The sequence below is a fragment of the Chamaea fasciata genome, unplaced genomic scaffold (assembly GCF_029207755.1).
Source record: "Chamaea fasciata isolate MVZ Bird 193981 ecotype frontalis unplaced genomic scaffold, bChaFas1.0.hap1 SCAF_4, whole genome shotgun sequence".
NCBI classification, from domain to species: Eukaryota; Metazoa; Chordata; class Aves; order Passeriformes; family Sylviidae; genus Chamaea; species Chamaea fasciata.
This window is the reverse complement of record NW_027094089.1, coordinates 76139263-76166885: the sequence shown is the minus strand read 5'-3', so window position 1 is coordinate 76166885 and position 27623 is coordinate 76139263. Positions and strand designations below refer to the sequence as shown.

Sequence of the window (27623 nt, the reverse complement as noted above, 5' to 3'; positions counted from 1 at the left end):
AAAAAAAAAAAAAAAAAGGAAAATATCAGATGTATCTCAGTAAACCCAAATAATTTAGATTCATATTTATCATTAGACACAATATAGCTTTTGCTTAAATTTTACTGTTTTGCTAGCTTGTGAAGTAAACGCCTCCTGTGAAATATAATTTCCGAATGATTAATGACAATTAGAAAAGCAGACAGCTATGAAAAATAACATTTACAAAAGAACTGATTAAAAAAGTATGTCAAACCTCAAGCATACTGCATGAGTGAGCGGCGCCTCATTCACAGTTGCATTATAAAGCAAAATGGAAGGATGCAAGTTGCAATCATCAGGTATCCTCTACAAAAGTAATTTCCTTATTTCACCACCTTTCTTCGTTAATACAAGTTTTTTGCATTGTTCTTTCGTTCAGACACTGAACACCTTCTTAAACAGCGCGCTAACGCAGCCTTTGCAGCCTCTCCTTGGAGCTTTAAATCACTCAGCGACGGCAGAAGAATTTCCCGGCTCCGTACCCCGCTGCTCAGGCCGTTCCACCTGCCCTGCCACAACAGCCCGCAGGCTCTGGGCACGCTCCCGCGGGGTCCCCGCCAAGCCCCCGGCCCAGCATGCGGCTACTGCGGGGCAGGCGGCAGCAGCCAAGGGCAGCGGCCCCGCAGCGGGGAGGGACGCGCCGGACCAGGCGGCCGCCGCTCCCGGTGCGCGAAGGGCGGCAAGGGCACCCCCGGGAGCACCCCCGGGCAGCGGCGGCAGCAGCCCCGGGCAGCGGCGCTCCCCGCGCTGTCCCCAGTAGCTGAGCGCGGCCGGACGGCGACCCAAGGCCGCGGCCGCGGCCAGGCCCGGACCGTGCCCGGCGGGCGGCAGGGGGCGCCCCGCAGCCCCGCTCCCCCCGCCGCGCGGACCCCGGGGGAGGGGAGCGCTCCGCCGGGCTCCGCCGCTCCCCCGCTCCGAGTCGCCCTCCGCACCCCCGCCCCCGGCCGGGGCCTCACCCGCTGCTGTCGCTACGGACGCCCTCCGCGGCTCCCTGCGGGATCTGGCGGCGAATAGGTGAGGGACGGCGCGGCTCGGCGCGGCCGCGGCACGGGCCCCACTCCGGCCGCTCCCGCCGCATGGAGGGGGAAGGGCTGGCCGGAGCAAGGGGAGATGAGGAGGCGCGGAGGAGCAGAGCCAGGACGGGACAGTATGGGGAGGGATGGGGGAAGTGCGGGCGCGGAGTTCAGCGCCGACGGGAGCGCGGGGGCCGCTGCCGCCGCCTCATCGCCGCCCGCGCCGCACCGGGCCCGCGCCGCCGCCCGGCCGCCGTCGCCCGGCAACGCGCGCGCCCCCGCTGCCGCAGGCGCGCGGCTCCGCGCGGCGTCCCGCGCGCTCCCGGCGCCAGCGCACGCGCAGCCTGCACGCGGCGGCGCGCGCCGGTCTTCCCTCCCCCTCCCGACGCCAGGGGGCGCTGCAGGCAGGGACGGGGAACGGGCGACGGGGACGGAGATGGGGACCGGGAACGGGGGACGGGGTCACGCACCGTCGCCTGACCGCCTGGGCGTACCGAACCGCGAGAGCGATCCACGACGTGGCTGACTGGTCGGGCTCTGGAAGAGAATGGGAAAAGGGAGACAGTTTTCCTTGGCGTTGTCTCCTGCAGACATCCAATCCCCTTGCTGAAACAGGAGGAAGAGGCTTGGGGAGGGCAGATATGTGCCAGGCGGTTTATAAAAAGACTATGTTTTCCCAGTTTTGCAGGTCACGGGGTTGGAGGATGAAATAAAGGACCAAATGCAGGTATATTTAGGTATACCTTTGGGATGGGCCAAGATTAACATATGCAGGCACTTAAACTTTTAGTATGCTCCGGCACAGGAATAATAAAATCTGCAAATACTTTCAGCTTTGCTTAAAACACTGATATTTAAGGACTAGATGCTTTGAAGATCTCAGGGCTAGCATGTAGTTGGTTCCTATCAGTTTCAGTGTTGCTGTACCTTCAGCTTCCCAAAGCATTCTGAAACCAATACCAGCTTTCTCTTAACACATGTTAAGGACCAGTGAAATTGGAGTGACCCACTGTAGTGGTTTGAAAGCGAAACAAATGAGAGGCTCCAAGTCAGAGATACAATTTAATGGGAAAAAAGGAAAGAAAGTAAAATAAAATAGATGCAATAATACAAAAGACCACTGGCAGAGTCAGAATACAACTTGAGCAGAGTGATGGAAGCAGTCCAGATGAGGTGGTCTTCTTGTAGAAAGGTTTGGTAGCTCGGGTCCTCTGGGAATCCAGTGGGTAAGCGCCTCTCTGGTGTTCAGAGTCTTAGCTTATATCTAGGCTGGAATGCTTGGTTTCTCCCTCTGGGCGGAGCCTTTCACAATGGGATGCTGGGTCATGTGATAAGGCCTGATGGGCCCATTAACAGGAGATAAGCTAGAGTGGGGGAGGCAGGGAGCACTGCCTCACCTGGTTTCAACAGTTCATGAAGATGGTGATAGAATATACTTCAACTCAGGACATTATCTACTTCTTATTCTATTACTATTTACATCATCCTGAGTCAATACCTTCTTTTAACTACACACACACACATATATACATAATGAAAACTTACACACAGTTTTTACTTAAAATAAGGTCTTTTTGTGGTACACAGTGGGTTTCTTCATCTTTTTGCATTACTCATTAAGTGTGATCAGGTCCTTGAGCAAAGACAACCTCACAGATGGGTTTGCTCTTGCTTGAGGTGGGATTAATCCAAACAGTTTTTTCTAACATACTTCTCATGTGTACTACAGAGACTCTATCTTCATCTGCTATGTGCAAGGATTTCAGACTGGGCAGGACCAGCTCGATTGATGGACCCTCGGGTATTGACCATCCAGGTGCCCTTTGCTAATTTCAGTTCCCAATTCTTGAAGGTCCCTCTGCCAAGTGCCTTAAGGGTAGTTTTAAGCAGTCCATTGCAGCGTTCCACCTTCCCGGCAGCTGGTGCATGATATGGGATATGGTATATCCATTCGATTCCGTGTTCTCTGGCCCAAGTGCTTATGCGGCCATTCTTGAAATGAGTCCCGTTGTCTGACTCAATTCTCTCAGGGGTGCCATGTCTCTACAGGACCTGCTTTTCCAGGCCCAAGATGGTGTTTTGGGCAGTAACATGAGGCACAGGGTAGGTCTCCAGCCATCCAGTGGTTGCTTCCACCATGGTGAGCACGTAGCGCTTGCCTTGGCGGGTTTGGGGAAGGGTGATGTAGTCAATTTGCCAGGCTTCCCCATACCTATACTTTGACCATCGTCCACCATACCACAGAGGCTTCACTCGCTTGGCCTGTTTGATCGCAGCACAGGTCTCGCAGTCATGGATAGCCTGGGAGATGCTGTCTATAGTAATGTCCACCCCTCGGTCACGAGCCCATCGATATGTTGCATCTCTCCCTTGATGGCCAGAGGCATCATAAGCCCAACGAGCTAGGAATAATTCTTCTTTGTGCTGCCAGTCTAGATCAACCTGAGATACTTTCACCTTGGCAGCTCGATCCACCTGCTCGTTGTTGTGATGTTCTTCATTGGCCCGACTCTTGGGTACGTGCGCATCCACGTGTCGAACCTTCACGGTCAGCCTTTCTACTCGGGTGGCGATGTCCTGCCAAATCTCAGCAGCCCAGATGGGTTTCCCTCTGTGCTGCCAGGTGGCCTTTCTCCAGCGGTCCAGCCATCCCCACAGAGCATTAGCCACCGTCCACGAGTCAGTGTAGAGATAGAGCCTTGGCCACTTCTCTCGTTCAGCAATATCCAAAGCCAGCTGGACAGCTTTAAGCTCTGCGACCTGACTTGATCCACATTCTCTCTTGGTAGCTTGTGCCACTCGTCGTGTGGGGCTCCATACAGCAGCTTTCCATTTCCGGTTAGCACCTACAATTCGGCAGGAACCGTCGGTGAAAAGGGCATATCGTCTCTCACTCTCCGGTAGCTCGTTGTATGGTGGGGCTTCCTCAGCCCGTGTCACTTGCTCCTCTTCTTCAGAGGATAATCCAAAGGTCTCACCTTCAGGCCAGTTTGTTATAATTTCCAGAATCCCAGGGCGATTCAGGTTTCCAATACGGGCGCGCTGCGTGATCAGGGCAATCCATTTGCTCTACGTGGTGTCGGTGGCGTGATGTGTGGTAGGAACTTTTCTCTTGAACATCCACCCCAGCACCAGTAGTCGAGGTGCCAGAAGCAGCTGTGCTTCAGTACCAATCACCTCTGAGGCAGCTTGGACTCCTTCATAGGCAGCTAAGATTTCCTTCTCTGTAGGAGTGTAGTTGGCTTCGGATCCTCTGTAGCTTCGGCTCCAGAATCTCAGTGGTCGTCCCCGAGTCTCACCCGGCACCTTCTGCCAAAGACTCCATGACAGACCATGGCTCCCGGCTGCAGAGTAAAGCACATTTTTCACCTCTGATCCCATCCTGACTGGGCCAAGGGCTACTGCATGAGCGATTTCCTGCTTGATCTGGGTGAAAGCTTGCTGCTGTTCTGGGCCCCAGTGGAAATCGTTCTTCTTGCGGGTAACCAGGTAGAGAGGGCTCACGATTTGGCTATACTCGGGAATGTGCATCCTCTAGAAGCCTATGGTACTTAGGAAAGCTTGTGTTTCCTTCTTGTTGGTCGGTGGAGACATTGCAGTGATCTTATTGATGACTTCGGTGGGAATCTGATGCCGTCCATCTTGCAACTTCACTCCCAGAAACTGGGTCTCTCGAGCAGGTCCCTTGACTTTGCTCCTCTTGATGGCAAAGCCGGCCTTCAGGAGAACCTTAACGATCTTCTCTTCCTTCTCAAAGACTTCTGTTGCTGTGTTTCCTCACACAATAATGTCGTCAATGTATTGCAGGTGTTCTGGAGCCTCACCCTTTTCCAGTGCAGCCTGGATCAGTCTATGGCAAATGGTGGGACTGTGCTTCCACCCCTGGGGCAGTCGGTTCCAGGTGTACTGCACGCCCCTCCAGGTGAAGGCAAACTGAGGCCTGCATTCTGCTGCCAGAGGAATGGAGAAAAAGGCATTTGCAATATCAATGGTCGCATACCATTTTGCTGCCTTGGATTCCAGCTCATACTGAAGCTCCAACATGTCTGGTACGGCAGCGCTCAGTGGTGGTGTGACTTCATTCAGGCCACGGTAATCCACTGTCAGTCTCCATTCTCCACTGGACTTACACACGGGCCATATAGGGCTATTAAAGGGTGAATGAGCCTTGCTGACCACCCCTTGGCTCTCCAGCTCACGAATCATCTTATGGATGGGGACCACAGAGTCTCTGTTGGTGCGATATTGCCGACGGTGCACTGTTGCTCTGGCGATCGGCACCTGTTGTTCTTCAACTTTCAGTAGTCCCACAGCAGAGGGGTCGTCTGAGAGTCCAGGCAAGGTACTCAGTTGTCTGATGCCTTCTGTCTCTAGAGCAGCTATGCCAAAAACCCAGCAGTATCTTTTTGGGTCTTTGAAATACCCATTTCTGAGATAGTCTATGCCCAAAATGCATGGGGCCTCTGGACCAGTCACAGTGGGGTGTTTCTGCCATTCGTTCCCAGTTAGACTTAGTTCAGCTTCCAGTACAGTCGTACTGTAGTGATACTCCTGGGATCCTCCTGTCACCTCAGAAATGGAAATGGGTTCCACTCCCACATACCTTGACAGCATCAGAGTACACTGAGCACTGGTATCAACCAGAGCCGTATATCTTTGTGGGTCAGATGTTCCAGGCCATCGGATCCACACAGTCCAGTAGATCCGATTGTCTCTTTCCTCAGCCTGGCTAGAGGCAGGGCCCCCCTATTCCTGGTCATGGCATACATTGCTCTCTTCCTGTAAATATATTTCTGAGGTTCCTTCAAGAGGATCAGTCATATCATCATTCCTGTACCGTCTGGAGTTCTGTGCACGAGAGACCGGAGCAACATTGATTCTAGATGGGCTCTTTGTGGTAGGTGTTTCTCTTTTCAGTTCACATACCTGGGCTGCTAAGGAGGAGGTGGGTTTTCCATCCCACTTCCTCATGTCTTCTCCATGCTCCCAAAGAAAAGACTAGAGTTTACCTCGTGGTGTGTATCCTCTTTCCCTGGCTGGGGAGCGCCTGCTCCTAATGGCAGAGACTCTCAATGGCTCTGGCTGGATATGGTAAATTTCTTCCTTAAGTTCTTTTTTCAGTTTCTGATGGCCTTCTTCAATCAAGCTCCGGACTTGCTCAGCCAGTCTTGTTTCTACAGACGAGACATGGGTACGAACTGGGGCAGTGACAGTGTCCTCGTAAATTCTTAGTTTATTAGCCAAGACACCGTGATGTGCACTGGACACCATCTGGGTTTTTAGGAAATCTCTCATTTTCTGAAAAAATGATCTCCAACACAGCCAATTCCCTCAGGCATCAGATACCTTGTTCTATTGTGTTCCATTTTCTTTGGTGCACTTGGAGGTCTTCTTTACAAAGATATCTATCCTTCACACTTGTTAGCAGTTGCTGCCAGAGGCTGAGAGGTTCTTGGCTTTTCCCAATCCCCTGGTCAATGACCACATCCCGGGACAGCGATCCCAGTTGCCTGGCCTCACTTCCATCCAGAATGGTGTCATAGGCTGCAGCGTCCCAGATGCGGAGCAGCCAGGTCAGGATGGACTCGTTGGTCTGGCGGGTGAATTCCCTTCGCAGGTCACGCAGCTCACCCAGAGATAGAGAGCGAGTGATGATTTCTGGCTCTGTCTCTTCTGCTGGGTGTGAAGGTTCTGCTGCACCCTCATCAGTCACTATGCGGACTGATTTGGTCCTTGATTTCTTCTTCTGAACGGGGGCAACTGCTACTGGTTTAGGCTGTTCCGGTTCGGTGATGGTTTGTGTGGAGATGCTGATGGCACCTTTGGTCCCTTTCTCTTCTGTGACAGTCTGCATAGATGTGGACACTGTTGCCTCACTTTTGGCTTCTTTCTCCTCTGTGGCAGTCTGTGAAGATGAGGACACTGTTGCCTTGCCTTTGGTTCCTTTTGCCTCTGTGACACTCTGTGTAGACACTGATGCTGTTGCTCTGCTTCTTTTTCCCTCTTCCTCTTCCTTCAGAACACGCTGTATCACACCATGTAGTGTTTTGATTCTAAGCATGGTGCGGGCCGTGCAGAGAAGACAAAGCAGGACTAACAACAACATCATGCTGTCCTTGGCATCCAGAGGGTACTCCATATTTTCAAAAACTGCTGTGTCATGCCTGAAAAGCTGGAAAAAATCATTCTTCACCCCTCCCCACAGGGGCTGGGTGAGATTGTTGAGGCCCCAGATGTAGCATCCTAGACCAGAACAAGAAAACAAAACTGGGTGTATATTCTGAATGATGTTCATTGCCTCAGAGTTTATCAAGCAATGGACATAATAGACCAATAAAGCAATTTTAGTACCATACCCTGGTCTACGCAGGAGCATTAAGACTGGCAGATAGTGTCCCAGTTGTGGAAAAATATAGAGAGGTAGATATAAGACACATGTAAGCATGTTGAGCATCATAGCGAGCAGGTGTCTTCTTCAATACAAAATTGTAATTCTGACTTTTCTCAGTGCCTTGTGCCCCAGGTTGGGCGCCAAAAATGTAGTGGTTTGAAAGCAAAACAAATGAGAGGCTCCAAGTCAGAGATACAATTTAATAGGAAAAAAGGAAAGAAAGTAAAATAAAATAGATGCAATAATACAAAAGACCACTGACAGAGTCAGAATACAACTTGAGCGGAGTGATGGAAGCAGTCCAGATGAGGTGGTCTTCCTGAAACAGTGATCCTGTAGAAAGGTCTGGTAGCTCGGGTCCTCTGGGAATCCAGTGGGTAAGCGCGCCTCTGGTGTTCAGAGTCTCAGCTTATATCCAGGCTGGAATGCTTGGTTTCTCCCTCTGGGCGGAGCATCCCACAATGGGATGGTGAGTCATGTGATAAGGCCTGATGGGCCCATTAACAGGAGATAGTCCAGGAGGGGGTTATCTGTGAGCTGGGTAGCAAAGGTGCTGATGGGCCCATTAACAGAAGATAAGCCAGAGTGGAGGAGGCAGGGAGCACTGCCTCACCTGGTTTCAACAGTTCTTGAAGATGGTGTTAGAATATACTTCAACCCAGGACACCCACTCATAGGAAAAAATCTGGCAAATGTGAAGAATATAATTTGAAAACTCAAAACTCCAGTGGGGTACAGGAAGAATCTATTTCCATTTAAGAAACTCAGTAATTAAAACAAAATTTCATGACTTGGGGTGCACCACTTTGACTCATCCATTTTCTGATATTTAGGTTTTACAATATTGCTGCATGTTCTGCTTATGGTAGTGACTTGTACCTAATCCAGCAGTATATTAACCCAAGTTCAGTTCTGTTGTGTGTTTTACTGGGGACTCTTCTCCACTAGTCTTTTGTCTCTAATATTTCTTTAAATGCTATTTATTTCATAAAGTGTTGCACTTTTTAAAAAATGCAGTTAGAATATTAATATTTAATAGTTCAGTTATACAGGCTCTACATTGCATCACTACATCCAGACTTGTAGAATTAATTGCTGTAGCTGGGATGATTATCTAGGGAGGAAAAAAAAATTCTTCCACTTGGAATTGTTCTGAAATTGATTTGTTGTCGTAATGCTAAAGTGTGTGGACTGATGTTAAACTGTTAAATGGAAGCAGCTGGGGATTTTTGCACAAAAATTCAGTCCTGTGCTCAGTGACGTAGGGGAATATCTTAGCCTTGTTTTCATTCTCCATAATACTGCAACTTTTGAAATCTGTTTGCCTGTTAGCTTTTGGTTTAAAAAGGATTGAACAACAACAAGGTTGAATTTTTCAGGACCAGGTGAAATATTTTTTCAGTGTTAGTTTAATCCTAAATCCCTTAGCTTTTTGAAAAAATCCAGTCCACATGCTGGGAAAAACAGATAGTTATTTGGATCCCACATATCAAAGTTTATAATAGCACCAGAAAAAATAATACATATCAGTGTGGTGATTTCGGATCATATAAAGAGCTGTCAGACCCACTTTGTCTAGGAGAAAAAATGAAATGCAGGCATTAAAACACTTGACCAAAGCCATGAAGCACAAGTTGAATGCTACCAATTTGTATGTGCTGGGACTGCAAGTGTCAAACTTTTTGACCATTTTGAAGAGCTTTGAAACTTGGAGATGTAATATTTTCTCTCCTTTTTTAAAACGTGGAGAGAAAAATCACTGCTAAGGCTTGTGGGTGGGCTTACTTCCTAAGAACTTCCAACTGATTTAGAAGAGTTTGTGAAGTGGTTTTCTTAGTGTCATTCAAAGCAGAATAATGGAACAAATTGAACTTGCATTTTTATTTTCTGCCCTCAAGCTTTTAGCTTAGCCTGTAAAACCAGGAATCAAAAAATAGGATAGTGCAAAAGTAGGCTGGGATTCTCATCACTCCTGTTCAAGGGCATTTTCCTTCTCTCCCTTTTGTCCTCACCCTGCCTGCTCGCACTCCCTCACTGTCTTAGCAACAAGATTCACTGGCTTACTGTAGCTAACTTGTCTTCTACCCCCTCAAACCAATTAGTTCATCTGTTTATATAATGTGTGGAAGAAGCCTGCCCCCTTTGAGCACACAGCTCACTTAGGGCTCAGTCCTACAGTCTTCAATTTTTAAGGCAGTGAGAGTTTGCAATTGACTCAAATTACATGAGGATAGGACCGTTTGTGCTCTAATTTCTTTACACAACGTGTACTATGATGAAGAGGGTGCTGGTGCTGTCACTGTTTTCCTTCATCTACTTTTTTCTTTATTTGGAGAACACAACAATATAGGGGAAAGTCCTTAAATAATGAAGAAAGTAACTGAAACATCTTCTGTTCACAGAACATCTTCTATTCACTGCTGCTGCTTATTCGTTATCTGTTCCAGAAATTTGCAAAAATTGGATTTGGTGAGCAATTAGAACATTCACTAGAAAACTCAGAGCATCCAAGAGAAAACAGCACTGTCGTCGTAATGACTACAGCATGCCTTTTTGTCAAAGCTTTTAATCAAAATCATGAACCCATCAACAGCCCTTTAGTGCATATTTTAACGAAATGCTGAACCTTGCACGGATCTCAGAAGGAAGCTTTCTGCTCTTTTTGCACTCCTAACAACCTTTGGCATAATGAGGTGTGACAGATTGATTTAAAATGTAGTTGCAGGAAGAAGGGCAGGCGAGCTTTGCTCTGCCTTGTGGGTGTTGTAGTCATTTTGCAGCATCTCTGCCTGGGCAGCAATAGGAACCTGGACTCCAAGTCCCACAGCTCCCACTAGAGTCTGCCGCACAGGCTCAGAGCCCATATGCGAGGAGGGGGTGACTACATTGTGTCTATTGTATGTTTTTTTGTTTTGGTTTGGTTTCGGTTTGGTTTGGGTTTTTTTTTCCCTTGGCATTTTGCACGTTTCACGGGAGGTGTAAATCGGGAGTAAAAAGCATGGCAGATGAGCAAGAAATAATGTGCAAACTCGAGAGCATCAAGGAGATCAGGTATGTTTGCTTTGTGAAAAATCGGTTACATGAAGCAGCTTTTTCCTCGGGGGAGCGGAGGAGTTGCATCGATCTGAAAGTAGCAATTGTGCTACCGAGGGAAAGAGACCCACCGCTGGGTTTACGATAAGAGCTCAAAAGACATTTTTCTAAGCAGGGAGGAAGCATCTGCTGCTGCGAATCGCCGCTGGAATGCGTAGTGGAGGGCGGTAATGGTCGTGCATTTCCACAGCACCAGCCCTGAGTGATAACACGAGAAGGCGGAGTGCTCGGGTGGGAAGGACTGAGCAGCCCCAGTGCAGCTGGGGGGAGTGGTGTCGGGCCGCGGGTGTCGTAGGGTTTTGGCTTGTTTGTTTGTTTGTTTAAAAGTCCTTTGAATTAATATTTCATATTCATGAGGCTCTGGATCTGTTATTTTGCCCCACTCACTCCCGGGCAGGAGCCTTGTCGGGCTGAGAAGGAAGGGGGGATGGCAAGGAAAGCAGAGTCTGACACCTAAATCCGAGGGCGGACGTGCCCTCCCGCAGGACAGGGCTGAGCTGCGCTGCAGGCACCGGCAGAGCCCCAGCGGGGTGCAGGACAGCCATCCATCCATCCATCCATCCATCCATCCATCCATCCATCCATCCATCCATGCATCCCCCGCGGAGGGCGGCGTTAGGGCCCGCCGGGGAGTGGTGGATCCGTGCGGGTGATGAGAGGGGAGCGGCTCAGCCTTAGCGGCTTCTCTGCCCTGCCCTTCCCTTCGGCCGAAAACGGGGAGCGACTGAGGGAACCCCGCAGAGATCTCCCACCGCGCTACTTCTGGAGCCGCCCGGGGCGCCTGGGCATGGGGACACCCCGGAGTGGGGATGTTTCTGCTGTCCCCTCCTGCCACAAGGCCGGAGCTGCCTCGGGCTGCGGTTCACGCAGTGCAGAACACCGGGCATTTGAATGTAGCGTCCTTTAGAGGGTGAGTTGCAAAATGCTTTGGAAGAGGGGGTTCATAAAAAGCCAGGCAGGGTACAGCACGTACCCACATCGGGAACATTTTTCATAACTTCATGTAGACCATTTCCACTCCTTGGTTTGGGGCACCGATTTTCAGGATTAGGCCTGAGCTGTCTGTTAAGTTGGAATTGGTGCAGCCGAAAGCCAAAACACGGTGTAGAGGACAGTGATTTTGAATACAGCTGGGAGGTGGAAGGCATGCTGACTGGGAAACGCCAGAGCAGTGAAAAGTGTTTTGGGACATGACACAGCCAGAGTGGGGCTAGGAGAGAGAGAGAGGAGAGAGGGCTGGAGAGGAATCACAGTTCCCAGGTGATCACGGACTTCTGACTGGTTACAGCCACCTCTAAGAGGCACATTTTAACCATGGAGCAAGTGAATTAGGCAGCAGAGTATGGGCCTCAGCCTTCTTCACACAATACCACAAATATGAACAAAGATCAAGCAAAAATAGTAGACATTGTCTGTCTACTATCCCCAAACTCTTTGTAGAAAGAGATGTGTGACAGTGTAAGAGCAATGATTTTCTACTCAACTGGTACACAGACTCTGTTCTGGAAAACAGATCTAAGTATGGCCTACTACAGTGTGTGGTCCAATTACTGTAACAGTTTAATTATTTTTTTTCAGTGTGAGTGCTATCCTGTATTTGGAAATTTACAGTGCGTTCATTTTTCTGATCACATATTCAAAGGTGACATATAAACTGCACTTGATGGATTTTTGCCATTATTTTGTGCCATAAGGTAGAGCTAAGGTGATGTTTAGCTTTAGTGTACAATGAAGTATCAAAAAAAGTTGCTTGAATGTATTTTAAATTTAAAAAAAAATCAGTGTCAGAAAGCCAGTCCTACTCGCAACATTGATGTCCATTTTGAGTCACCTTTAACAAAATCCAACCAAATAAACCTATTTATTCATTCCCAAATCTTTTAAAAGAAGCTTGCATTCTATGAAGATTTTCCTTCAAAATAAACATGAGATTTCCCTATGTTTACAGATTCACCTTTGATAGATTTAGCAGACTTTATTTTCACCTGGATTCCATGTATTCTACAGACAGATGGGAAAGTCTTCATGAACAAAATCAAAGAGCTTGCCTATTTGTGTAGTTGATTTCTATCATGTACTAAAGGCACCTTAGCTGGGTTTTGAAGTGTTGTGGGAATCTGATTTTGAATCTGACATCTATATCCATATCTGTATCTATAGATAAATACATATAATTTATAGTCAAGGGACTACTGCTTTGAGTAAATCCATTGTATACTCACAATCCAAACATGCACATGCTGATTTATATGTATTAAATACTTCCACAGAAATAATCGTGTCATAAAATTAAGTAAATACCTAAAGACTCAGTGTTCTGACTGGGAGGAGATAAAAGAGAACAAGCATGAATTTACTGATGAGAGATGTAGACACGTCTCATAAATACAAGAGAGAGAACAGGAATCTTTTTAATTGTTCTTTTTAAAATCTCCTTCATTCATATTATCCTTGCCCAGACCACCTGCTTCTGAATACATATTGTAGAAGTTATTTATGATACTCTTTTTATCTCTTGGAGCTTTATAAACTCCTGAAGTGAGAGAGGGAAGAACCCAGGTCATATTGCTAGCTACAACACTTGGAATATGTAACCATAATTAATTGTCCAAGTGACTGACCTTGCTTTCTCCCATGCTCTGTTAAAACCTGGCAACATTCTATTGATTTCATAATTCAGTACAAGAATTCTCCTACCACTGAAAAGCTCAGCAAAAGAGCTGGCATTAGAATTCAGTATTCTCCTTGTACCTCACCTTCTTTCAGACACATTTAATCTCATTCTTGTATATTGCTGCTATTGCCTTCTTTCATCTATCTAATCCCATATAAAGTGACACCTCACAAAAATATGTAACAGTGACCTATTGTTGTCTTTCTATCTTTTTAATTATCACTGGGATTCAGGAATAAGACTTTGCAGATGGAAAAAATAAAGGCAAGACTGAAAGCAGAATTTGAAGCCCTGGAGTCTGAGGAGAGGCACCTGAAAGAATATAAACAGGAAATGGACCTGCTGCTGCAAGAGAAGATGGCCCATGTGGAGGAGCTGCGACTGATCCATGCTGACATTAATGTGGTATGTGTCAGCCCAGCTCAGACAGTCTGACTAAGACACAGCTGGATATGAATCATCCCACAGGTTGTGGAATTGTGCACAAGTGAACCGTCACTGGTTCAATAATGTGGACTTTACACCACCATCCTAGGATCCTACAGAGGATGCAGAGTAAATTTACCTCAGGATAATTGTTTTGGGTTTTTTTCCCCTTAGTAGGGCAGGATATGTTGTCATAATAAGCTGTTACACTGAGAGAATGGATAACCAAGCCAATTCTGGCTATGACTTCACCTGTAGCCACAGTGATAGCACTCCTGCTGTCCCATAGAAAAGAGTTCTTCCTGTTAGTCTTTTCTCATTTGGCACCCAGAAACTTTGGCAGCTAGGTGGGACTAAGAGATTTTGCAAAAATACATGTTTATTAAGTTCATAGGAAGAGCTGACCTTCATCAGATCAGTGGAATTCTGAGTGGAATCACCAAACATCAAGAAGCACCAGCCTGAAGGGAATTAATACAAATAAGAGAAAAAACCCCAATTTATAAAGAGGGAAGGTTAGCTAGTTCGAGGGGCTAAATGGGCAATATATTTTAGTGTACTAGTTTGAAATCAAACCAGTGGGAGATCATAAGTCAGAATTATAATTTTATAGGGAAAAAATTAAAAGAAATAAATAAATGCAGTAGTACAAGAACACTGACAAAGACAGAATACAACCTGACACCCTATGGTGGTAGCAGTTCAAGCAGAGTCGTTCTGTTGAAGCGGTGATCCTGTAGAAATAATGGGTCTGAAGATCCAGCAGTAGCTCTTGTCCTCTGGGAGTCCAGTAAGTAAGCGCTGCTCTGGTGTTCAGGGTCTCAGCTCATATCCAGGCTGGAATGCTTGGTTCCTCCCTCTGGGCAGAGCATCTCACAATGGGATGGTGAGTCATGTGGTAAGGCCTGATGGGCCCATTAACAGGAGAAAGTCCAGGAGGGGGTTATCTGTGAGTCGTGTGGCAAGGTGCTGATGGGCCCATTAACAGAAGATAATCCAGAGTGGGGGAGGCAGGGAGCACTGCTTTACTTGGTTTCAACAGTTCGTGAAGATGGTGATAGGATATACTTCAACCCAGGACATTTAGATACATTTTTTATGTCAGGTTAGGGCATAAAACCTTACGTGGGGATTTTAGCTCTGATGGCATCTCTGTGTTGCACCAGAAGAAAAAAGCTCCAACAAGTAAAAAAGCACAAGCTATGTACTGAATGTGCAGACTGCATTTATTTATGACTTCAAATGTCTGCTCCCCTGTCCAGCTGCATAACCTTAGCATCTGTCTCATCCTACTCTCTTTTTCCAGTCAAATAGTCTTTTGCTCTGCTGCTTTTCCCACTTGCTGCAGTAAGAGAAGCAAAAACCTTTCCTTAGCTTGTTTGTTAACTTCTGCCATTCAGGTGTCTTAGAAACACAGAAAATTGGTTTATGCTACTTTAAGCTCTTTTTTAATATCTCTTGATAGTTTTCCATAGGTCCTCACATGCCAACTTTATTTGTAGCCTCTGTTTTTTGTGTTGTTCAGAAGTGCACCTTTTTAAAATGAAAATGCATCTCATATATGTCACTTTCTGTTATTTCTTCTTTGCCCATTTTTCATCCTCCCAATACCTTAAGTATTTGCTTTACCATTGCATTGTCTCAAATCTCTTCCAACCTGTGTGAGAAAAATCCTCTTTCTGATAATCTGTTGCCCAGTCGGAGAGGAACAGTTCTTGAAAAACATTCCCAATCTCCTGTTTCAGATGGAGAACACTATCAAGCAGTCTGAGAATGATCTTAACAAGCTCTTGGAATCTACTCGCCGGCTCCACGAGGAGTACAAGCCCCTAAAGGAGCATGTAGATGCCCTGAGAATGACTCTGGGGTTGCAGAGGCTGCCAGACCTATGTGAAGAGGAAGAGAAACTGTCCCTTGAGTAAGTTTCCAAAGCAAACGTTATCTGGCTTTATGCTTTCTTTCAATTCCACTGGTCATTTTCTCATTTTAATTTTGTTAGTAGTTGGAAAAAAAACCTAACCCAAGAGGTAAGCATGAAAAACAAAAGTTAACAAAAAAGGGATTTTTTGTGGAGAACATTTGTTACAAGTTAAATTTAGGTTATTCCAAGCTGCAAACTCTACATACCATATGCAAACATTCAAGGGTGGTTGGCCTTTTAGGTTTTATACTATATGTTGCTTTTTCAATCTATTTCTTTTTCCCTGAAAATTACTTGTTTAGCAAGCAGTAGGAGGAGGCAATACATGAAAGGGATACAAACTAAGTATTCTGCAGTTAGGTTTTGCTGCTGCTAGTCAGTTTTACTTTTTGCTGCCTGCACATTGCAGTGGCTTTTAGCCAAATACCTGACTGTCAACACATTTCCCTGACATGTGCAACAGATTTGGGTAAAAAATCAGTCTCATTTCTACGTATAACCTAGGCAGGGGAGAGTGACAGAATTAGCTGCTATTCAAAGAACAGTGTCCTTTCTTTAACAGATCAGTTTTAAAATCAAGAGATATTTTAATAAGCATATATTTCTCCTATTGCCCAGCCCAATTAACATGGTTTTCACAGGCACACAGTTTTCAAGGTTTCCTTTGTATTTCTACAGAAACATTGTTTTACATTCCAAACACCTTGACACTACAAAGAATATATTAATCTGTTTATTAATCTGTTGTGTACAAAAGTTATTAATTTTAACAGAATAAAATAGAAAAGCTGTTTGAGAGAGGTGCATCTGAAGCTGTTGTCTACTTTTCTTCTATACATATTGTCTATTTTTCACCTTACTAGATTAATATCCAGTCTGTAATATGGCTGAAGTGTAGAAATGCAGAAGAAAACACCACATATTCTATTTATGAACTGGTCAATGTGTAGGCAGTTTGGCAGTTTGACTCTAGTGGAGGAACATGATAGGGAAATGTGATCCACTGTATTTTAACACCAATTGTCCTTTACAGACTAATGAAATACTTCAAAAGGTGGTTACAGGGTTTTTTTGTTTGTCATTCTTTCATCTAGCTACTTTGAAAAGCAGAAAGCAGAATGGCAGACAGAACCACAGGAGCCTCCCATCCCAGAGTCTCTGGCTGCAGCTGCAGCAGCTGCCCAACAGCTGCAAGTGGCCAGGAAGCAAGACACCAGACAGACAGCAACCTTCAGACAGCAGCCACCTCCAATGAAGGTCAGGAGATGGAATGTGCTGGGTTTTCTCTTTTGCCATTGGAATGCATTATGTTTAGAAAGTAATCAGTATTTGTGAAAAGGAAAAATTATGTGTGTTGATACCAATTTTCCTTGCAGTGGTTCAAAACAAGAGCAAGCAGTAGACTGAAGTAGTTGCATCAGTCATCAAGGGTTAAGGATAAGAATCTTTTAGAACTTAAGTCACTCTCAGCAGAGATGTATGCAATTCCCCCTCCTCTTGTGTTTCGCATGGGAGCAAGGCATGTAAGAAAGAGAAAAACATCTTGGCAAAAGAAAAAGTGGTGGCTGTTAATTAATGCCATATGGAGTCATATTAAAATCAATGCACATAATTTACGAGGGAAATTAACAATGGTATAAATTACCAGGAAATGTGATCACTTCTGCAATTGGGATCTTCAAGAGTAACATGTGGATTAATGTAACATAACCACGGGCACTTAAGTGACAGTTTTACTCAACTCCTTATGTAGTGAGAAGAGTTAAGTAGTTCTATAGGGGTATTCATCCCACCCAGGTTCCAAAGAGTCACTAAGAAGGCAAACTGATGAAGGTACACCCCAAAGTAACATACTTACTATCTGTAGTTAGGCAATTGAAAAGCCTTTCTGCAAGTAAGAGGCTTCAGTCAAACATAAATTAAAGGGCTTAGACTGGAGCAAAAGGGCAGAGTTCTTTACCTTGTGTTAAATATGTGGAATTCATCCAATCACGTGCTCCTGCCTTCAATTCTGTGACATTGCAGTTGGCCATCACTGTAACTTCTCTGACTTAATGAGCTATTGGGCAGGTAAACACCTTTAAAACATCACTGTAACATTTAGCACAATATAAACTTCGAAGTTACTGATACAAGTATGAACCACATGTCTGCAGAAATGTAGTTTAAATTCAATGAGATGTTCCTGTTTTTCAGTTGGCCTGAAATTACAACCCATGTACCTAGATTGTATAGAATGTAGCACCAGTTTGCCTTTGAAGGCAAGGAGCCTTGTTTTCGTCTGTACTGTAACTTAGAGTCTGATACTCAATAACCCATGTACCAACGCCACTTTGATGTTTGTAACAAGAGGTTGCAATTGCATTTCAGGCATGTTTGTCGTGTCACCAACAAATCCACCGGAATGCGCCCATATGTCCACTCTGCAAAGCAAAGAGCCGATCTCGGAATCCCAAAAAGCCCAAAAGGAAACAGGATGAATGAAATCCAGAAGACTGACAAGCTGTGTGATCTGTCCCAGTACTCTTCCAGTAGAATGGCAAATTTGCCCAGACTTTACTGAATTGCAGACTCAAGTATGACCGTCTCATTGTTTTCTATTTAAAGGCAATGTAAGCACAATGTTCCTGCTCTAAGTTCCTTCCAGTCTTTAGGATTTGGTTTTAGGAAAGTAAATATTACTGGTGCTACAGTTTAACATTTCAATTGTTCCATCTTTTATACTCCTAAACAAACTGGAATTCTTTGTGCAAGTATCCTAAATGTCAGGCTATTTCTTATTTCTATGGACCATATGTGATAACCACAAATGCTTTTATGTTCTCTTTTTTAAAAACAGATGTTACTAAAAGATTATTCTGTTTTCTCCTGATAACAGGAGACTATTTGAAGTGCTGAAATAGAAGACTGTCTGTTTGTTTCACTGAAGAACAACTTGTTTTCCAATCTCATAAGACTGGGTAGGTTTGGGTATCCAGTGGAACTCTTTTTAAACAGGAAATGTTCAGGGAAAATGAGATTTATTATACAGAAAATCAATGCATTAAGGACACACATGGGTTTTGATTTATTGAAGTTGATTGTACCATTCCCTCAAATGACTTAAAACTTGAAAAGGTGTCGGCTGTGTATGAATTTCTGAAAATTATGTAAATTGCCATGCTTTAGCATCTTAACATGTTGTTATTTTCAGCAGTCAAAAGACTAATTGACTTCAGAACAAGGATGAAATTAACTGTATTAGTGGTCCTCCTAGGCTCTATGGATGACCAGCACACTGTGGTCCTCTGGAAACATGCATGATAAATCCCAGATCTCTATGTGCACAGACTGCACATCAGCCATTCTGCATGTCTTCTGTTCCTGGTTTCTGCAGCCAAAATCTGGCAGACACATCCTCCACTGGAGCATAGGAAAGTTCAGGAACATGCATGAGGAACAGTGTCAACGAAAATTATGTATTTCACCAGAACCAATGAGTTTTGGTGTCATTGTCCTCCCTCAACCAAAACTTTCTAATGTTTTTATCTTTTTATAGGTTATTTTCAAATAAGGTTTACTTCAAGCTGGTTTGTTTTCTTGTTCCCTGTGTGCCCAAAGAACCCTGACTAAAGCATCTGGAGCAGATCACTCCCTGTATGTCTTCCCTTTGTTTCATGTAATGTAACAACAGTTCTTGCAATCGGGAAGATGGTAGTGATCCACTTACAGAATTGGCACTTGAAATTTACTCATCTCTAATCCCACTTTTGTCACTGCCTTTGTTGCCTAAATTGATCTCAAATGTTAAATATTCATTTCACTAACTCTGGGAGACAGGAACTGCTTGTTCACATTCTTATCTCTCTAGCCCAGGTTTCTCTCTACTATTATGTTAGAGTGGTTATATTGAGAATTTGGCTTGTTAGATAGGAAGTACAGGGAAGCCCCAGGTCTCTGCTCCAAGAACTTTGCCAAATGCTGAGAACTGTAATAAATCTACATGATGAAATTTTGCTGGCCAAATCACATATGTCACCATTACTTCCTGAGTCGGCCACAAAGTGCACGAGTGATTTACTGAATATAGTCCTAAAACTTAAACCAGGTTCAGGTGATATTCCCCCAATTTAATGTTACATAGTCAAATCATCATCTGTCAACAGCAGACTAAATGTGGACCACCTGCCCCTGAAATTATGTGAAGAGCAGATTCTGCTAGCTGAATTACAGGGATTTGTTCTCTGAGATAGCAATAATGGAAGGAAGTTTGACTCCATGTTCCAAATGGCAATATTGTGTTTTGCATATTTTGTAGTACGAATACTGGATTCTACTGTTTTAAATGTCACAGTGGTCACATGCTGTGTGCCCTGTTCAGAGCAATTCCTATGGAGTTGAAAGGGAAAATGCACAGAGTTAAAAGACAGTATGTGGACTTCTCCAAAGTGCATACATGAGAGCAGCATACTTTGATGGTAGTTGTACATAAATTAAAAAGTAGTGACAATGGAGTGGGCGAATGGTCTGCAATGAAGTAGTGTGAATAGAAGGATTGGTTTGTAGGGACTTTGACTTACAGTTCTGAAATAGGTAGGGTTAGTCATAGTTGTTTTCACTTGACTGTTACTTTGCCAGGTTCTTTCTTTCTTGGGAGATTCTGAACTGAAGTATCCTTAAGGATGCACCATTTACTAATTTAGCACAATAGTTTTGTATTTTTACTTTTTTAAACTAGTCTCATGTGCTCTTGTGTTTTACAAGGTTAGGGTTTGGTTTTTTGGGGTTTTTTTTGGGAGTTGTTTTTGGTTTTGGTTTTTTTTTTTAAGTGAATTTGACATACTGTGTTTGCATCGATTGTACTAGTATTTACAAATTTTCACTTTCTTTACAAAGTTCTGCCATGTGAATAGCATGCATTGCTGAGAGTGAGTGTATCTGGAGATAAGTCAGCAGGGCACCCTGGCTGCCAAAAGAGCCAACCACAACCGGGGGTACATCAAGCACATCATTGCCAGCCGATTGTCGCGCTGCGCTGGTGAGGCCTTGAGCACTGGGGGCAGTTTGGGATGCCTCAATGCAAGAAGGACATCAGACTATTACAGTGTTCTAGAGAAGGTGTGTGACCAAGATTGCAAAAGGTCCCATGGACAAGACCAAGGAGCAGCTGAGGACACTTGGCTTGTTCAGTTTGGAGAAAAGAGGGCTGAGGGGTGTCCTCAGCACAGCCTACAACTTCCTCGAGGGGGAAGCAGAGGAGGAGGTGCTGATCACCCTCTGATGACCAGCAACAGGATATGAGGAAATAGAATGAAGTCACATTGGAGAAAGTTCAGATTGGACACCAGGAAAAGGTTCTTCTCTGGGAGAGTGGTCCATCACTGATCCAGTAAACCAGGGAAGTGGCCAAGGCACCAAGCCTGTCAGGGTTTGAGGGGCACCTGGGTGACACTCGAGGCCATACAGTTTAATGCTAGGTAATCCTGTGAGGAGCAGGGAGTTAGACTTGATGATCCTTATGGGTCCCTTCATACTTGAGATATTCTATGATTCTAGCCATTTCAAGGAGATAAAATATGTATTAGGGTACCATGGGTTTGGGGCAGGGAGGGAAGCAGTGTCATTCACAGGAAAAGAGTATTATTTTCTCTCACGGAATAATCACAGAATTTTAACTGAAGAACTCTTCTCATGACAGCCCCAGGCTCTTTTCTCCCAGGCAACTCTCTCAAGAGACGGGAGGAATAATTATGAAATACTGATTTCTTAGTGTTCAGACAGAAGAGGAAGCTGTCTGAAGTACAGTTCTTAACACAAGTCTGCTGCATTTTTGCTTCATGGAGCAACAATGGCTTCTTCCTTTGTATCTGAAGTCTTTGTGGATACTTCTTCACTTCACTTAAATTTATTCTTATTTGGGTCAAATTCTCTGAACAGGCACATTGACACCCTCCTCAAAGCTTAGGAGGCTTTTATATTACTCAAGTCTGGTAATAACCCTGCCTCTGTTGTTCCATTTTTAAAAGGGTGTCCAAGTGACAACAAAATAACTGGATTCTCTTGGTATAGATGGTTTCCAGGGTCTTTTCCTGGTTCATCACTTGCCTCAAAGGATAATCCTGTTATCCTCAAAGGATAATCTGCAATCAAACAGAAAAAATCACAAATAAAATTCCAAGCCTTTTGCCCTCCCATGAACTCTAAGCTCATAAGTAAAAGGATGCAAACACTGCTCTGTATCTAAATGCTTTGCTATAGAAATTTTCATACCCAAGCTGGGGTGGATCAGTTATCCAAACTTTAGTGCCACGGACCCCATTAACTACAGAGAAAATATAAGGCAAATTTAAATACTTGCACTTCCTGAATTCAGCCTCAGCTTTCTGAACAGGAACCTGACTGAACCTGAAGTGGCTTCAGTTTACATAATCTAAATTTGAAAGAACAGACATTGAGGTGTTACTTTAAATAGCATACTATTCAAGAAATTAAGACTTCACTAGCACTTTAAATAAATAAAAAGTGCTTTATTCATTTATTTTAAAGTTTTCTAATTCCTCCAGCGTAGGTTTTTCATTTTAGTATTTAGGTATTCTAGCAATATCTGGTGTTTTCACTGGCTTCTGTGTTTTAAGTATTTTATTCCTGTGCCTCATAGGAGTAACAGTGTGAGATCTGTTTAATTTGTCTGTACAGTCCTTTTTAATAAATGTTTGTTTCATGTCATGCTTTCCTCCTGCAGAGTATTTTCACATCTGTTATTTGCTTATGCTACTAAGAAGCCCAGGTGGTAAAACTTAGCTCTCTGATTATACAGTAGACACTTAGCCACTATTCTATTATACCTTTATGGAAACTTTATGGAAATAAATATGGGGAAAGAAAGATCTCTTCTAATGAGTTTTGGGATATAGAAAGGAAAAGGAGATAGCACAACAGGTTTTTACCTAGCCAAATTTCTCAGTTTTGCCTTCTAAAGTTGAATTTGAAAGTGCCAAGAAACACAATTCTTTCTCCAATTTAAGGTACAGGATAGCTGTTTTTTCAGGAGCCCTGCTTTGCCATTAGGAGATTTTATCTACCAGTGCTTGCTAGAAGTTGCTTCTCTCATCAGACCTGGAGACTGAGGAGTTTATGGGAGCACTCCCTAACCCAACTCTGTCAGGAAAGCCCACATATGCTGTATACTGCTAGCAAAGGAGGTAACCTACTGCAAGGTAGTGAAAACAGTTCTGAGAAACTGCATAATCCATTGGCATAGCTGGATTCAGAATGTCCATCCCAGACTTTACAGAGCCTGGAACCTGAGATTGATTAAATATAGGAGGGTCTCTTTCTCTTTCTCCTTTTCTTTTCTTTTCTTTTCTTTTCTTTTCTTTTCTTTTCTTTTCTTTTCTTTTCTTTTCTTTTCTTTTCTTTTCTTTTCTTTTCTTTTCTTTTCTTTTCTTTTCTTTTCTTTTCTTTTCTTTTCTTTTCTTTTCTTTTCTTTTCTTTTCTTCTTCTTCTTTCTTCTTTTTTTCTTTTTCTCTCTTTTTTCTTTTTCCTTTTTTCTTTTTTTTTCTTTTTTCTTTTTTTCTTTTTTCTTTTCTTTTTTCTTTTTTCTTCTTTTTTCTTTCTTTTTTCTTTTTTTTTTCTTTTTTCTTTTTTCTTTTTTCTTTTTTCTTTTTTCTTTTTTCTGTTTTTCTTTTTTTCTTTTTTTTCTTTTTTTTCTTTTTTTTTCCCTCATATGTACTGTCTTCCAACACACATAAACCACAAAATCAAACAAGTACCCTAGTCTTCCTTTGTACCATAACTAATCCAAGACAAAATAAATAATGTTGATATCTGTTAATTTTGTTTAGCAATATCAGTTGTTCAGACTTTGAAACAACCTGCCCTAATTTCTGTTCATCCTTCTGCTTTTTTCAGTTCCTTAGTCCTAATATCAGCTGTAACATTACTTGTAACAGTAGTCATAAAGCTAATACACATTCATACCTTCCTAAGGACTAACCCTGAAATATTCCCTGTAACTAACATCAGCTCCCATTTCCTGAGCTTAGCAAGATTCTGCAGTAAAACAAGCTTCAAACCCCTGGATTTTCCTAAATCTAATGTTAAAGTGTAGCATTAAAAATCACCTAATATATTTCAAGGGGAGAAAAAAGAACAAAGCACCAAAGCTTGTCTCTCCCTTAAAACCTCTACTTAAAATTTTCTATTGTGTCTGTCAGGCTTTACTCTCACTAGCTTTACTCTTAACTTCCCCTCCTCACTCCATTTAAGTGAAGTGGTTTAGTGGTGGACTTAGCAGTGCTGGGTTAATGGTTGAACTTTGATGATCTCAAAGTTCTTTTCCAACCTAAATGATTCTAAAGTTCTTTATCTCTGTCCTGCTCCCTTTCCCCCCCTCACCTGCTCTTCCCTTCTCCTTTTTCTCCTATCTTCTGTTTTCCTCTGTTCCATTTCCGGCCTTGTACTTACCCTGTACAACCCCACCACCAAGGTGGTTTCCTCTTTCCTCTTTCTCTCTTCTCCTCTTTCTCCTCCTCTCATCGCAGGCCCTGCTGCTCACTCTTGGTGGACTCCCCGTCTGTCCAGCAGCCCATTGCTCCAGGAGCTGACCAGCTCTCAGTTCCCCTCCAGAATGACCAGAGCTGCTCTGCAAACAACACTGAGGTGTCCTCAGGTGAAGGAACTTGCTGAAGGAACTTGTTATGAGCATGGCAGAATAAACCCTTATTGGCCACCCGATAAGGTGCTGTCCTCCCTTTGCACTGGGCGAGGGGCTGTGAGGGAGCCCTGGGCAGCAGGTGATGCCCAAAGAGAATCGGACAATGGCCTCCTGTTCCTGCTGGGCCCCAGATGTGGGGCCTGATGGCATCTCTGCTCCTGTACTCACAATTCTTAGACATAAAAAATATTGACATGAAAAAATGTCTCCGGGTCACGTTTTTTTGTTTCGGTCCTACAAATACAGATAACGTAGGGGCTTGAAAATACAAGTACAACTTCCGTACATGTAAATCACATAAATGAAGCAACAAAGGGCTTGGAAACGGGAGAAAACACGATCTCTGTGAAGGCAACAGGAGCAGCTCCGCGTGCTCGGGGCTTTTGTGTCGCGGCAAGGCTGAGCGCCTGGCGGGGTCCTGGATCGCGGCTGCCACCGTGTGCCAGCCCACGGTACTGCAGCCTCCCCGCGGGGCTCGGTGCTGCCGCCCGCAGGCCAAAAGCGGCACTGCACCCGCGGGGCGCCTCGCGGCTGCCACCTGCCCGTCAAAGGCGGCGCTGCAGCCCAGAAATCGAACCCAAAAGCTGCGCGCGTCACCGCGACCTGGCAGTGCTCGTGCACATGCCGGGGCTTTGTGCACTTTGTGCATTTTTTACCCTTTTTTACACTTTTTACAGTTTTTACGCTCAGTGCTGCTGTCGGGAGGGAAACCCCCCGTACTGCGAGCCAGAGCCAGCGCTGTCCACGGCCGCCGCTGCTTCCCGCCTGCTCTGCCGCCCGCCCGGGGCCCCGAAGCACCACGTTTTCCCTGAGCAGCAGAAATTCAGCACCCAAACCCCACAACTGTCTCCCCGTCGAAGCCAGGCAAAGAGTGACCGCCCCCAGCTAAGAAACTGACAGAACAACCCAGATCCCCTCTCTCCCCAGAACCATTTCAAGGGTATGTCAAGGCACTCGGCTTCCTCTTTTGTCTCTTGCTCGCTATTTTCCATCACCCTGACAACAAATGCGAAGAAATTCCCGGAAAAAACCCTAACCCCCCAACACACAGAAACTCAAATAGAGAAGTGCCATAGCTGAGATTTTTTCCTCAACTTGAATTCAGTGTGTCACATCATCACTGCTTTTCTCATTCCCTGCGGCTGGGGAACTTCTTAAAGAGATAATAACATTTTCGCTAGATGTGAACAACTGTGTAAAAGCTTTGCAGTTACACATGATAGCGTGAGACTCATAGCTCCCATAAGTGGATATAAATTGCTCACTCCCACAAGACCTGGTTGTGCAGTCAGGGACTCAAACCACAGGGACTGTCACCATTAACAGGATACTGAACTGTCACACCAGCTTTTTTTTTCCCAATCAGCTGCTGATATGTGGTCTGTAACACTTCTGACAGGCTATGATTTCTTACAAGGTTTTATTTGATTAACAAGCAATGCTGGAAGTCTTTTTACTTGATGTCTTGCTAAGAGGGAAGTTATTTTGCTCATTAATTACAGGTACTAGATGTGAATATGAGGAAGGGCTTTCATTTTCCCTCTGTTCCAGATAGTTAACCTCAGTATCTGCTGAGAAGAAAAGGAAAAAGCAATCATGCAGAGGTAGATCCTGAAATGCTGTCTTGTGGCCTGCCTTGAAGATGCTGGGGATACTGGTGCACCTCTCATGCAGAGAGCGTGCAGCACACACACACAATTCTGCCAGCAGATCCCAGTGAGTCCCCATTTCAAAAGCTGGAAAAAGGAGCCGTGCCTTCCCACTAGGAGGTCCTCCAGACTGGGCTTGCAAGTGGTATTCAAAGGAAGATGGGACCCTGTAGAAGGATGGAAGAATGAAGGCCAGGGCAGTTGGGTGTTCTTTAAGTGTCTCAACCCACCCTCACCATCACGCTGGGAAAAGGGGCCCCGGGGCTGGTCCTGGGCAGGGAGCATGTCCTGGCTGCCAGAGGGATTCCTTCACCCAGACCACGGTACAAAAGAGCCCACATCACCACTGTCTGCTGAGGCTGACAGCTGGAGGGGTTTGTCCTGTGGCTTCTGATTCCTGCCCATGGCTGTGGCTGTTTTATCCCTGTCACCCAGGTCAAACCTCAGGCAATTCTGTGGTTTCATTCAGACACATTTATTCTAAGTGCATCCTCGTGCCATCCACACTCTGATGAGAATATTTTGTTTGGGAATTTCTCCTTTAACTCTTTGAATTCCTCTGTAAATAGGCAGCTGCCTTTACTTAGTGACTGCTTGAGTCATTTCCTTCCTAAGCAATCCTCTGGGTTCACTCTGCAGTACTTCCTCTTCACAGTTTCTACATCTTCTGATATTTTTCCTTTTTTAGCTGAGGCACACTGTTAAAAATAGTAACAGGATTTCACTGTGTATTTGTAAAATTGATACTACCATCCCAAAAATCTCTTTATGTCTCTTCTCAGAACAATTTCCATTCTCAGTTGTATAATTGTTGAGTCTTCAGGCAAGAGAAAGAATGTATTTTAGTGGTCCGAAAAAAACCCTCATTTAAATGAAGATAAAATCTGCTTCAATATAATTCAGGTTTCTGTATTGAAATATTACTGAAATAATATTGACATAAACAATCTTGTCAAAATAGGAAAAACAGACTTGAGGGATGAAAGCTTTTTGCCACATTTTCATTTTCACCAGCTGCCTGGAGGATGTCAGAGAATCACAGAGGTTGGAATTTCTAAGGTTGGAAAAGACCTCTAAGATGAGTCCAACTCTTAACCCTGCACTGCCCAGTTCATCACTAATCCATGTCTCCAAGTGCCACATTCACACAATTTTTTTCAGAACTCCAGTGATGGTGACTTCACCGCTGCCCTAGGCAGCCCGTTCTGGGGCCTGACAACCCTTGCAGTGAAAAAAATTTTCCAATAACCAATCCAAAATCTATACACATACATAAAAATATTGTATATACTGGTTTTGAATACACTTTTCTACACTTATTGACATAAACCATCACCTAAAATTGTCTTAATATGAGTTTATTTTTCACTGTAGAGAGATACCAAATTTCCAGAATGTGAAAACTGCCCTGTAAGTCAGTGAAAAAAGATGTGCTGCTCCAACCAAGACCATTTCAGAGAAGCAGAAAAAAAAAAACAAAAAAGAAACAAACAAACAAACAAAAACACACACATAAAAAAAAAAAAGTGCACCCTTGTTTTAGGTAAAGGAGGAGTTTTGGATTTACCAGCTGCAGTAGCTTTAAGGAAAACATGCCCCTATCCCATTTCAGGGCAAAGACCTTGCTTAGACTATGGAGAATAAAGCTTAAACATGAGACTGTGCAGGTCCTGGGTCTAACCCATCCTCAGAAATGGTCAAGGAAGCCTCTATGCCAGAAGCACTCCATCCAGAAAGATA

General features: G+C 44.4%; 2 protein-coding genes across 3 annotated transcripts in view; one reads left to right on the top strand and one right to left on the bottom strand.

The window, feature by feature from the left end:
* ZC3H12B (zinc finger CCCH-type containing 12B) overlaps positions 1–1241 on the bottom strand; it is a 35331-nt gene extending 34090 nt beyond the window's left edge. Inside the window, exon 1 of the mRNA XM_066182115.1 lies at positions 978–1241. The gene's annotated coding sequence lies outside the window, so the exon portion shown is untranslated. The remainder of the gene's footprint in view (positions 1–977) is intronic.
* Positions 898–22244, top strand: ZC4H2 (zinc finger C4H2-type containing). 2 transcript variants are annotated; one of them, XM_066182117.1, is made up of 5 exons: positions 898–1035; positions 13426–13597; positions 15364–15536; positions 16634–16796; positions 17910–22244. In XM_066182117.1, the coding sequence occupies exons 2-5, from the start codon at positions 13442–13444 to the stop codon at positions 18021–18023; spliced, it is 606 nt and encodes a 201-aa protein (XP_066038214.1). In that variant the 5' UTR covers positions 898–1035; positions 13426–13441; the 3' UTR covers positions 18024–22244. The 2 variants fall into 2 exon arrangements, with proteins under 2 accessions (XP_066038214.1, XP_066038213.1); XM_066182116.1 differs by lacking the exon at positions 898–1035 and adding an exon at positions 10348–10476.
* Positions 22245–27623: the final 5379 nt, after the last annotated feature.

Excerpts from the sequence above, each read along its gene's own strand:
- ZC4H2 (XM_066182116.1), top strand. The coding sequence starts at position 10,424 with ATGGCAGATGAGCAAGAAATAATGTGCAAACTCGAGAGCATCAAGGAG. Across the intron at positions 15,537-16,633 it reads GAAGAGAAACTGTCCCTTGA|CTACTTTGAAAAGCAGAAAG; the intron begins GTAAGTTTCCAA and ends TCTTTCATCTAG. Across the intron at positions 16,797-17,909 it reads AGCAGCCACCTCCAATGAAG|GCATGTTTGTCGTGTCACCA; the intron begins GTCAGGAGATGG and ends ATTGCATTTCAG.